Source organism: Cherax quadricarinatus, chromosome 65, assembly GCF_038502225.1.
Source record: "Cherax quadricarinatus isolate ZL_2023a chromosome 65, ASM3850222v1, whole genome shotgun sequence".
Classification (NCBI taxonomy): Eukaryota; Metazoa; Arthropoda; class Malacostraca; order Decapoda; family Parastacidae; genus Cherax; species Cherax quadricarinatus.
This window is the reverse complement of record NC_091356.1, coordinates 15,051,226-15,064,722: the sequence shown is the minus strand read 5'-3', so window position 1 is coordinate 15,064,722 and position 13,497 is coordinate 15,051,226. Positions and strand designations below refer to the sequence as shown.

Below are 13,497 nucleotides of genomic sequence, written 5' to 3'. Positions count from 1 at the left end.
ATTTGAAAAATGATCAACATTTTCACTACAACAAGAAAGTTTACAATACTCCAGCAACACTTCATGACTAACACTAACAACTCTCTTGTCTGTATTATGCTACACTTTAATATAAAGGTCTTAGTCTTTATAATTGTCAAAAATTTAGAGTCAGACTCATTACATGAACGGAAATGGAGTTGACGTCTACCATATCACAGGTTCAGGTCTAGGTTCAGGTCCAGGCTCAGGTTCAGGTCCAGGTTAAAGTCCAGGTTCAGGTCTAGGTTCAGGTCCAGGCTTAGGTTCAGGTCCAGTTTCAGGCGATTGTCCATATCTTTGAATTCTCCGAGTAAACTTTTTTCTTTAACAGACTAATTTATGTCTTTACAAGAGGCAACAACTACACTTTCACTCTCTAACTTATATATCAGCTGCTTCAGTTATCTTAACCTTTTTATTCCGTATATGCAAAACTTTCATTAATTATATTAGTGAGTGATGCGTAATTTATATTCATCACTACAACAAGACCCAACGGAGTGTGCAAAGTCTTAGTGAGTCTTTCTCTGGAATCGTACAGCAGCATTCCTCTTTTAATAACGTTTTTTAAATCGTCTAACAGTAGAGGAAGAAACTTTTACGAGTTCAATATTGCATATATACGAGGAACTGTGGTATTTATAGCTAGGAATGTTGAATGTGAGGCCTTTTTACCAGGCAGGTTGCAACTTAGAAGGTCACCCAGCAACTCATTTAAAATTTCGCCTACTTGATATGTTGACCTTAAAACAGGATGCTTTCGATGTTCGAAGATCGTAAAATATTCTGCTCAAACCTCCCTGAGTATCAGTTAGGACAAAGAGAAATGACAAGTTGTTTTTAACTATTTTTTCCTGACACTTGCCGAAGAGTTTGTCTTGGAAGCAGAATTCACTAAAATTGGTCAGCTTAACATATTTTGCTCAACACTAGTCAGAGTTACGAATATTTTTGGGTAAAGTTTTCAGCAAAGTTATTATTATCCGCACAGAGATTCCGCCCACTTCACTGGGAATCCATCAACTAGGCATCTGTCACAGCGACTCCTGGTATGTTCCTCGAGCCCCAGGTAGAGAGGACTCTCAATATGCTTTTCATAGGCTGGAAGATCCGGGCATCTAGTATATCATAACCTCACACAGAACCATGGAGAAGATCCTATGCCAGCGGTTGGCCACTCCTCCAGCTTTGATATACACATAGCGACCCTTGATGGGTTGAGGACATTCCACATGCACACGCTCCCTGTAAACAAAGAAATCATAGACAAACAAATGAATGTCATAAACACAGGTTGCTTACACAAACAAATCCACAGGGATAAACGAAAGAGTTATGTTTTTTTATTAAATTAAAGTTATTTATTATTAGTTATTTACAGTTATTTACCATTTTTAAGCCTGGTAAATCATTCACCTTATTTGATAAAACTCTAATTTGATTTTTTACACACAAAAGTGCCTATTTGCGAGACTATTTAGTATATCTGAGAACATTATAGTTTACAAAGTGAGAGATCATATTGGTACAATATTCGACTGTGTTAAGGAACAAAAATCACAATAACGGGACTGGAACACTTCATAAATAATCCAGTCTATCGAGAAGAAACTCTTAGACGAGGTTGAGGTCCATCAAGGACCATTGATACAATTCGATAATGGTCGAGGCCGGACCGAAACGTCGTCCAGAATTCTCTCTTGAGAGTGAGGGTTATTTGTGAAGTATTTGACAAACTTGTCGTACTTGAAGAGTGCGTTGTTGAGTCTGGTGACGGAGACGCACTTCTTGTGGTCCTGAGAAGTCGGTGCGTCAAGACGACGTTGATTCTCCACGTAAATGGTGAGTCTGTCCAGACCGAATACGTAGTCTCGATACAACGTCTGCTGGTCTGTGAGGGATTTGGTCTGTTATGCTACGCTAAAGTTAATGAAAAGATTTTAAAACCTGGGAAGATAAAAGAATGATTACAAGCCTTAGGTACACAAGTCTGAACATTCCTACAACAATGCAACAATGCAGTTTAATAGACGTTCACAGTTCGGTTACAGAAGATGTTGCCTGATAATGCAATAAGAAACTTTCTTTATGTTATCACTAATGAGTACCTGTCTAACTTAGACAAGAAAATGTAATAATTACAGTCATTATCAGCTTTTATGAGTGTAGGACCACCGTGATGCTAATTTGCTAATGAGCTTACACTGGTGATGGCATTGTTACCTTTGTTGACACCAGATACTGTCATACTGTCATGACAATGAAGACTTTTACACTAACTTACTCTTGTTGTATTTGTGGTTATCCCAGACCTGGCACTCAACATCTGTGGTTATCCCAGACCTGACACTCAACATCTGTGGTTATCTTCACACTGACACTCAACATTTCCTCTCTTACAGAGTTTGTAATTTGTAGATGAATGGTTCAGAGAACCGACATGTTGATAAATTAGACACAAGTTCATTCTCCTCCTGTTCTTCAAGTTTCTCCTACGTATGGACTGATGAAGCCACTGTGTGGCGAAACGTTTCCTCAATAAAGATACCCAAGAGTTGAACTTGTGTCTAATTTATCAGAGTTTGTAATATTAATATTTTATTGCGTTCTTTTCAAATGAGTTGTTTCATTAATGTGCTTATATGTTTTATTAAATATTTTCCCGTTTACTATTCTATAAGAGAGTTACATTGTAGGAATAGCAGTGGACTGCTACACTGTTCTGTTCCAGAGTTCCCAGGTGGAACACCACCTGTGTTCCGTAGTTTTCTGGTGGAACACCACCTGTGTTCCGTAGTTTTCTGGTGGAACACCATCTGTCTTCCGTAGTTCCCTGGTGAAACATCATCTGTGTTCCGTAGTTCCCTGTGAAACATCACCTGTGTTCCGTAGTTCCCTGGTGAAACATCACCTGTGTTCCGTAGTTCCCTGGTGAAACATCACCTGTGTTCCGTAGTTCCCTGGTGAAACATCATCTGTGTTCCGTAGTTCCCTGGTGAAACATCACCTGTGTTCCGTAGTTCCCTGGTGAAACATCATCTGTGTTCCGTAGTTCCCTGGTGAAACATCATCTGTGTTCCGTAGTTCCCTGGTGAAACATCACCTGTGTTCCGTAGTTCCCTGGTGAAACATCACCTGTGTTCCGTAGTTCCCTGGTGAAACATCACCTGTGTTCCGTAGTTCCCTGGTGAAACATCATCTGTGTTCCGTAGTTTCCTGATGAAACATCACCTGTGTTCCGTAGTTCCCTGGTGAAACATCATCTGTGTTCCGTAGTTCCCTGGTGAAACATCATCTGTGTTCCGTAGTTCCCTGGTGAAACATCACCTGTGTTCCGTAGTTCCCTGGTGAAACATCACCTGTGTTCCGTAGTTCCCTGGTGAAACATCACCTGTGTTCCGTAGTTCCCTGGTGAAACATCATCTGTGTTCCGTAGTTTCCTGATGAAACATCACCTGTGTTCCGTAGTTCCCTGGTGAAACATCATCTGTCTTCCGTAGTTCCCTGGTGAAACATCACCTGTGTTCCGTAGTTCCCTGGTGAAACACCACCTGTGTTCCGTATTTTCCTGGTGAAACACCACCTGTGTTCCGTAGTTTCCTGGTGGAACACCACCTGTGTTCCGTAGTTCACTGGTGGAACACCATCTGTGTACCGTAGTTCCCTGGTGGAACACCACCTGTGTTTCGTAGTTCACTGGTGGAACACCACCTGTGTTCCGTACTTCCCTGGTGGAACACCACCTGTTTCTTGTGGAGAACTGGTTAAATAACTACACTTCCTTCATGAAACAAACATATGACAAGTGTTAGTTATCTTTGAACAACATGATGTCCCTTCGGGGTGCCGTTCCAGATTCCACAGTGGCTGTTGATTAATAAGTGTGTTAGAAAACACTTTGCCCCAAAGTAGCGTATATCCAGCATTTCACTATCATCTGAAATGCTTAGCGGTACTCACTTGGGTTTGGGTGATTCACCCACGCGTCACGGGATCTATTTGTAACTCCAGTCAAAACTCACCTCTACGTATTAGCTGCAGGTAACGTAATTAGAAGTGGGTATGGCTGGACGTACCTGGGTATTGTAACTGACCCAATATCCCTGCCTTACTCGTTGATATGGAGTCACTTCTTTCATAACACCTGAATGCATATTGCGACACAAACTACATTTACTGAGATTATATCGCGGATGATACACTCATGTTTCTTTTTATCACTAGTTTTCCTACTGGAGGTTGACAGTATTTCAGAGTTTACTGCAAAAAGTCATTGTTTTCTTTGCTCTCTGCGGGGGATTTGTGACGTGTTCACGCTCTGATATCTGAATTCAACCTAACTTGTCGCCCTGCCCAAGCACCCACCAGTCACCCTCCTCAGAAAAGAACTGTGAGTTCAGCTTTATATCTCTTCCTTACTACGAATTGCAACAGTATCTAGCTATAGACTAGAATTCCTAATAGTCCTAACTTGTAGATAAAGTGGGGCACAGATTTTCCTTTAATTTTCCTGCTGTGGAGAAAAGAGTAATTACTCTCGTTGAACCTCGTTGTGTAGTTGACCAGGAACTCTAGCAAGGAGAGGAAGGTGTGTCTCGTGACGATAGAGTACATACATGTATTTCTCATATAACTCTGAAGGAAGAGCCCACTAGCCCCTTCCGGGATGGCTAAGGCCCTCAGAGGGCTGAGGGGGGCTGAGAGGGCAAAGATTCCTCCCTCACTGGAGAATTTTCTCCATATTTCTTGCACTTCTACTACCCTCCTTGTTCTCTTGACTGCTTTGCCTTCTATACTTCTTCCATTCTCTAGCACACTTGGTTTTTGCCTCTCTACATCTTTGGGTGAACCAAGAGCCCGTCCTGGCCTTCTCATTATATCTGTTGCTCATGGGTACAAACCTCTCCTCCGCTTCCTTGCATATTGTTGTCACATATTCCATCATCCCATTTACTGTTTTCCCTGCTGGTTCTGTGTCCCGCTGGACAAAGTGTGTGTGTGTGTGTGTGTGTGTGTGTGTGTGTGTGTGTGTGTGTGTGTGTGTGTGTGTGTGTGTGTGTGTGTGTGTGTGTGTGTGTGTGTATTTACCTAACTATACTTGCCTAACTGTGGTTGCAGGGGTCGATTCATAGTTCCTGGCCCTGCCTCTTCACTGGTCGCTACTAGGTCCACTCTCTCCCTGCTCCATGACCTTTATCATACCTCTTCTTAAAGCTATGTACAGATCCTGCCTCCACTACATCACTCTCAAGATTGTTCCACTACCTGATAACTCTGATTCTGAAGAAATGCTTCCTAACATCATCTTAGTTTCTAACTTTCAGTTGTATCCTCCGTGTTCCTATGTCCCATCTCTGAAACAATCTGGCTTGTCCACCTTGTCAATTCCTCTCAATATTTTATACGTGGTAATCGTGTGCCCCTATCCGTCCTGTTCTCCAGCGTCGTCTGGTTGAGTTCCCCTAACATCTCGTAGGAAAAAAGCCTTAGCACCGAGACTAGTCTTGTTGCAAACTATTGCACTTTCTCCAATTTCTTGACGTGTTTCACCAGGTGTGGGTTACATAATGGTGCTGCATACTCAAATATGGGCCTGACGTACACAGTTTACAGTGTTGTGAATGAGTCTTTAATCTGATGTCGAAACACTCTTCTTAGGTTTACCAGGCGCCCATATGCTGCAGCAGTTATTTGTTTGATGTGCGCCTCAGGAGCTGTGCTCAATATGATGCTCACCCCAAGATTCTCTTCCTTAAGTGAGTTTTGCAGCCTGTGACCTCCTAGGCTGTACTCTGTCTGCGGTCTTCTTTGTCCTTCCCCAAGCTTCATAACTTTGCACTTGGTGGGGTTAAATTCCAGGAGCTATTTGTCGGACCAGGCTTGCAGCCTGTCCAGATCCGCTTGTAGACTTACTTGATCCTCGCCCACTTGTATTCTCCTCGTTATCCTCACATCGTCTGCGAACAGGGACACCACTGATTCTATTTCCTCCTTCATGTCATTCACATATATAAGAAACAGCCTTGAACTAAGAACTGACCCTTGTGGAACCCCACTCGACACATGCACCCATTCTGACACCTCATCACGTACCATGATTCGTTGTTGTCTTCCTGTCAGGTATTCCCTGAACCATTGCGGTACTTTCCCCTGTTATTCCTGCCTGCTCTGTTAGCCTTTCAACCAGTCTCTTGTGTGGTACTTAGTCGAAACCCTTCTTACAGTCTAAGAAGATGCCGTCTACCCACCCTTCTCTCTCCTGTCTTACTTCTGTTACCTTATCGTAGAACTCCAGTAGGTTCGTGACGAAGGATGAGTCTGTGTGTGTGTTTGTCTGTGTCTGTGACTATCTGTAATCATGGAAGATGAAGAGTGACAAAATAACTATGGAAAGATCAATTATTACTGAGATAGACAGCTAGTGGAGTGAGTCTACCAAGATTTCTTGGAGCCAGAAAAATACTGCAATACTAACAATTAAAAGTAGTTAGTTTAATAACTTTCTTATGCACCCCATACCCATCCTGTGGGCGGTAGTCAAAAGATTACAGATACATAATGGGTCCAGGGACTGAACCCCAGCAAAGTTTTGAAAGCTGAATAGGTTACAGTGGTAATGAACTATTTGCATATTTATATTTGGTTACAATAGTTATGAGTTATTTATACGGACATGAATTAGGTCATAATATCGAAATAATTACACAAACATTACCTCATATTTTAGCAAGGTAATCTTGAATTAATATTAAGTTTAAGTCGTTATGAGAGAGAGAGAGAGTGTGTGTGTGTGTGTGTGTGTGTGTGTGTGTGTGTGTGTGTGTGTGTGTGTGTGTGTGTGTGTGTGTGTGTGTGTGTGTGTGTGTGTACTCACCTAGTTGAGGTTGCAGGAGTCGAGTCCGAGCTCCTGGCCCCGCCTCTTCACTGGTCACTACTACGTCATTCTCCCTGAACCGTGTGCTTTATCATACCTCTGCTTAAAGCTATGTATGGGCCCTGCCTCCACTACATCGCTACATTTGTGCGTGTGTGTGTGTGTGCTCACCTAATTCACCAAATTGTGGTTGCAGGAGTCGAGACTCAGCTCCTGGCCTCGCCTCTTCACTGAACGTGTGTGTGTGTGTGTGTGTGTGTGTGTGTGTGTGTGTGTGTGTGTGTGTGTGTGTGTGTGTGTGTTTACTCACCTATTGTGGTTGAAGGGGTCGGGTCTCAGCTCCTGGTCCCGTCTCTTAACTTCCTAGATTCTAGATTCGCTCCCTCATAGCCTCATGGGCTCTATCATACCTACTCTCAAAACCATGTATTGAGTCTGCCTCCACCACTTCCTCACCAATATCATTCCACTTCCCGTCTACTTTGAGACTGAAGAAATACTTCCTAATATGTATGTGACTCATCTGTGACATAATTTCCATCGGTGTCCTCGACTTCCCGTTTCCCGCCTCTCAAACACCCTATCCCTCTCTACCTTGTCAATTTCCCGGAGTATTTTGTATATTGTTTTCATGTCGTTTCCCTGGTTCTTCTGTCCTCCACTGTCGTTTGGTCTAATTCCGTTAGCCTCTCCTCGTAACTCATACTTATTAGTTCAGGAATAAGATTTTCTACAGCTTATGCACTTTCTCCAACTTCATAAATTTTTTTTCAGGTGCACACTGCAAGACGGCCTCACGTATGTTGTAAAGCGCCCGTAGTGACTGCTGAGATTCCTGAAAGCAACTTTTAGATTTTCCAGACGAGCATTGGCTATTGAGATTATTCTGACGATGTGAGCCTCGGGAGATATACTGAGAGCTTTACCCACCCTAAGAGGCCTGGTCGCAGGCCGGGCCGCGGGGGCGTTGATCCCTGAAATCCTCTACAGGTATAACCCTCCCCCCCAAGTCTTTCTCTTTAAGTCTGCAGCCTCTATCTATCTATCTAACCTATACCCCGTTTCCGGTCTTTTTGCTCCTTCCCTAACACTCGTGACCTTGTATTTACTGACCACTGTGTAATTCTAAGTGCATGTACACTTTAATTAATGTTAATTGCAGCCTTAATGACCAGCGCACAGCCGATAACACTTAAACTCAACTTAATAAGTAACTTACTAACCATCCATCAGACTACTCACCTTGTCCGCGCCCTTGCCAGGTGAGGATGACTAGCCCCCTCACCATCCGTCGCTTCCCCAGGTCTACCATCCACACGGGTTCATCCACATGGTAGTTATCGATGACGGCGCAGGAGCGGAGGGACGTGTCAAGCCTCCCGTCTACGGCTAGGCTGGAGGGACCGTAGTCCCAGCCTGACCACGCATGACGTTTATCGTTGACCCAAGTCTTCCCCTTGTAAGCGATGTTTTCCACTGTGGGATGTGACGTATAGGTGATAATAATAATAATAATAATAATAATAATAATAATAATAATAATAATAATAATAATAATAATAATAATAATAATAATAATAATAATAATAATAATCTTTTCCCCCAGCCAACCTGTTGCATAGCTCCTAACGAAAGGCCTACAGCCAGCGCTTTTCAATTCTCTAGTGGTCTGTTTTGCATTGTTGAAATCGTCAGGTTGCAATTAGTTTACATACATACTCAGTGACCACTTTATTATGTATACCCTTCAAGTACTGTGTACGGCTTATCTTTACCCCCAGAACAGCCAGAATTCTTCATGGTATGGAAGCAATAATGTGCTGGAAACATTTCCTAGAGATCCTGGTTCATGTTGCCATAACAGCATCAGCAAGTTGCTGCAGATTCAGCTGCACATTGATGCTATGAATCTCTTCTTCCACCACATCACAAAGGTTTATACCAAATTTTGACCCTACCATCTGCATGTCGCAGCAGAAATCGCGATTTATCAGACCAAGCGACGTCTTTCAAATCTTCAGCTGTACAGTTTTGGTGAGCGAGTACCCACTGAATCCTCAATTTCCCGTTCGTAACTGACAGGAATGAAACTCAGTGTGGTTTTCTGCTGCCGTAGCCCATCAAATTCAAGGTCCGACGTGTTGTTTATTCAGAGATGCTCTGCTGCATACTACTGTTGTAAAGCGTGGTAATTTGAGTCATTGTTGCGTTCCTGTCAGCTTCAACCAGTCTGGTCATTCTCCACCGAATTCTTTCGTTAACAAAGTGTTCTCGCCCACAGAAATGCCGCCCATTGGATGTTCTGTGGTTTTTAAACCATTATCTACAAATTCTAGACATTGTTGCTCGTAAAAATCTGAGATCAACAGTTTATGAGGCGCTCACACCAGCCCGTCTGCCATCAACAATCATTCCACGCTCAAAGTCACTAAGATCACATTTTTCCATATTCTGAATAAGAGCTGAACGTCTTGACCGTGTCTGCATGTTTTATTGACTGAGGTGCAACCTCGTGACGGGCTGATTAACGAGCAGGTGTACAAGGTTACCTGATATTAATAAAGTACTCACTGAGTGCGCGCATATATATATATATTTATATATATATATATATATATATATATATATATATATATATATATATATATATATATATATATATATATATATATATATATATATATATATATATATATATATATATATATATATATATATATATACTTACATTATGGGCACACTACTACGAACATCACAAAAGGAACAGATAGGCTCTGTTTACAGAAAGAAAAGTAAATAGAACACAATATGAGAGTGGGCGTGTAATGATGATATGTTACACACTGTTACTTGTGGCATAACGTGACTCATAAAGTGAGTGGCTGCACCAGAACTCCAGCAAAAACTATTATGACAAGAATGTTCACTAATTATATATGCAAGAATTTTCCTAGGCGTGAGAGGTATAAAATAGCGACTAGCTGCAAGACAAAGGCATTAATTGGAAAAAAGAATGAACTTTTTATTAAGAATGTTTCACTTTTTTCCCTTCTATGGAGAGTACATGTGATATGTAGGAACACATAGACGGAGGGAGGATTTTAGAAGTGTGGGCGACCTACATGGTGAAAAACTGCAAGTGTCTAGTCGAGGAGTCTGCTGAACAAGAGGAAACAGTAAACCGAAAGTTCCTTTATCTTCGTATGGGTTTCAAGGTACCTCAGTTATGTTAATAGTACAAAATACCAACGAGATAAGAAAAAAGACACGTGTGCAACACTTAGGTATCTTTGTGGCCAGAATATTTTTCCTACATAACAGACTTCTTCAGTTGAATCTCTGATTTCATGCCCGTTTGACCAGTTTTTGTGAGAGGACCCGCAGGTAAACACTACCTGTCAGGGCACGCAATTCTCGCAGCTTCATAACCTTACTGAAACAAATAATGTGATGCCAGGCTAAAGGTCATATAGAGCAGCGTATAAGATTAAGCGGATCAGAATACTGGTGAGTTACACGAGGATAAACGAGATCACAACACTAGAGAGTTAAGAGTTAACAGAGTGCTTGCTCATAAGGTAATCTACTGAAGTAAGATACCCCCAATCTCTGTCTGTCTGTCTTTCTGTCTCTCTCTCTCTCTCTCTCTCTTGGTTTGAGAAGTTAAGAGGCTTAGCGGCTACCCACTGAGAAAGACGTACTATAACTAAGCTTCACCCACTGACAGCTCGCATCAGTAGCTCACAAAACTCTAGTAACCAACATGGCCGAGTCCTCTTAAAAGTTTTCTTAATATTCTCTTGACTTAGCAGACGTTTTGGAGATTATAGATGAACATACTGTGACTGTCAACTTCGAATCATGACGCTTATATCGTGTGAAGCTGTTGTATAATATAAGTAAGTAAGTTTATTCAGGTATACACAAATACAGTTACATAGATTATCATACATAGCAGCAAATGTGTAGAGAACCTGGGATAACCCAAAAAAGTCAAGGTTAAGCTGAGTTTACCGTATTGCCTTATTACGCAGCGATTATTTTGCTAGTGTATATACAGGGCTACATACACAGAGATATGTATGTCTCTCAGTGACTATCAGAGTATTCTTGACTGGTGTCTAACATGTGACACGCAGCCTTCATGACCCTTGTGTAGTAGACACGTTTTCAAACCCATTAATAATTATAATAATATCTATATTTCTACAGGTACATGTACAAAGTATACAGTCCTAGTTGACATCAATGACATACTACTATATAGAAAGTCGCTTGTTATGCTGAGCATTTCTTGCAAATTAGGTCAGTTTTGTCCCAGGATGCGACCCACACCAGTCCACTAACACCCAGGTACCCATTTTACTGATGGGTGAATATAGACAACCAGTGTAAAAAAACAAGCTCAATGTTTCTACCCTCGCTGGGACTCGTACCCGGACACTCACCGTGTAAAGCGAGAGCTTTAGCCACCAGTCCACGGTGCACCATTTAACCAAACTATTGTGTATATTCATTATAACAATAACTGCATGAAAATTTAGCATTTCTCTTTTGTTAATAAATCCTAACTAAATTTTGTGACAAAACATAGGTTGTGTTAGATTGAGATAAACTATATTACGTTAATTTTAACAAAGTTAAACGAGGTTGCTACATAGTTTTTTTTTTCTTGTTTCTTTTTTTTTTAAGAAAAAATTAAACTTTTGTGCATTAATGTTAACTAACAAAATAAATTTATTAATGCATAAGTTACAGAAAAAAGACGAAAAGGCACAATAGCCTGACTGGAACAATATACAAGTGACCCGCACGTAGCAGAACACTTGTGAGACATTATGTGGGGGAATTTTACTGACACAATCCCAAACTAACATTTCACACACACACACACACACACACACAAATACACACACACACACACAGACGAATAAGCGGCCAGGCACTCGTAAAAGCTGTAGTACACGCTCACACACACATACACACACACAGTGATGTAGTGGAGGCAGGAACCATACATAGCTTTAAGACGAGGTATGACAAAGCTCTGGAAGCAGAGAGAGAGAGAGAGAACCTAGTAGCGATCAGTGAAGAGGCGGGGCCAGGAGCTGAGTATCGACCCCTGCAACCACAATTAGGTGAGTACACAACTGGGGAGAACTCTCCTGCTATAGTTGTACCTCTGAAACAGGTGTAACTTAACAAGAGTGTCACTGTACTATCCCTCCTCCGATGCTCACCTCGGCTCCCTAAACTCACACATCTGGACCTTAAATTATGTGAACGTAGAGATCTTAAAATAATTACATGAAATTACCAGCCAGTAACACTGGCTGTATTAAATTTGGTTGTGGATTGTACATATTACTGAAAAATTATTTTGGACTGAACAGCGGGTAATTTGTTGATCCATAGTTTAAACTGATTATATATGCAATTTTAACATTACATAAAATTAAGTGAGTGTACATAAATCCAGAAAATAAGAATTATTTACAAAGTTATTATCTTGGTGATATATCTTAATGCCTCCCTAGCTAGTATTAGCCAATACTAGCAACTACCTATTTGTTGGGTTGATAGCATATGTAAGACAGCGAAATTAAATTACTGTAGGTCCACGCAATGATCATCATGTTGTCCTGTCACCGCCTCCAGTATTATCTTAATTATCAGCCTTATTAGGACCAGATTGTTACTTATCTCAACCCTTCCAGATACCTCTTATATACATTCAATTCATGGCCACCAATTATTGCCGACACATTCTTCATCGGCTTCGATTACCCACGATCCAATTCTGCAACATTTCCCCGTTAATGTACATGTTCCGTCATTTTCGTTGGTCTCCTCTGTTTGTCTACCAGTGCATCTTTTCAATTAATTTAATAACACTTCCAGGTGTGTACTAAATTTTCAATATTGAAATATTAATTTCCTCTTAATTACAATAATTTTCACTTTTCTTACACAACTTTATACAGAATATATGGAAATAATAGAGAATATTAGTTCTCATGACACGGAACATCTTTTAAAAATCACTCAAGATTCACCAGATTTTGTAAACACTGTTATCCCAGCAGTTCCTATACACAAATTACGAGAAAATTATCAAAATTTTCCACAAGAATTATGACGACATTTTGACTCGACTTGTACCATTAAGTAATTACAAGTTTCTTTCTCCTAAGTGAGGTTTATTTGTGCACAAGATGTATTTTCAAAAAGGTGAAATTTTCAGGGCATCTCTGCTTGTTTGACCGACTCCGCCTGACCATCCCATAAATAAACATGAATATGTAACGGTGTATTTATGAAAGCAGCACACTGGCGTATTTGTTCCTGTAAACAGACTATAACTGTGAATACAGGATCTGAACCAGAACTGAGGTTCAGGTTTGAGATTCTGAAATGTATAGATGATAAATATAAAATAGTATGACACAGCTTTGTATTTTTGTTCCTTATTATATTGAGATCTTGCTTATTGTAACTGAGAAAGTTATAATAGAATCTCAGATGATTAAACAGGAATACCAAAGCTGTGATGGACATTTTCGTTTATTATCCAGACAAGATCCCACCACCTAAACAAAAAA

The 13,497-nt window shown here is 40.8% G+C and overlaps 1 protein-coding gene across 3 annotated transcripts in view; it reads right to left on the bottom strand.

Annotated features, from left to right (window-relative positions):
- Nucleotides 1-13,497, bottom strand: part of LOC128700552 (lactadherin) — a 408,199-nt gene that overhangs the window by 427 nt on the left and 394,275 nt on the right. For all 3 annotated transcript variants that reach the window (XM_053793825.2, XM_053793826.2, XM_053793827.2), the window contains exons 9-11: nt 8,138-8,371; nt 1,768-1,912; nt 1-1,266 (exon numbers count right to left, since the gene is read on the bottom strand). The exon at nt 1-1,266 is cut by the window's left edge and continues 427 nt beyond it. In XM_053793825.2, the coding sequence (XP_053649800.1) occupies nt 1,140-1,266; nt 1,768-1,912; nt 8,138-8,371 (506 nt within the window). In that variant the 3' untranslated portion in view covers nt 1-1,139. The remainder of the gene's footprint in view (nt 1,267-1,767; nt 1,913-8,137; nt 8,372-13,497) is intronic.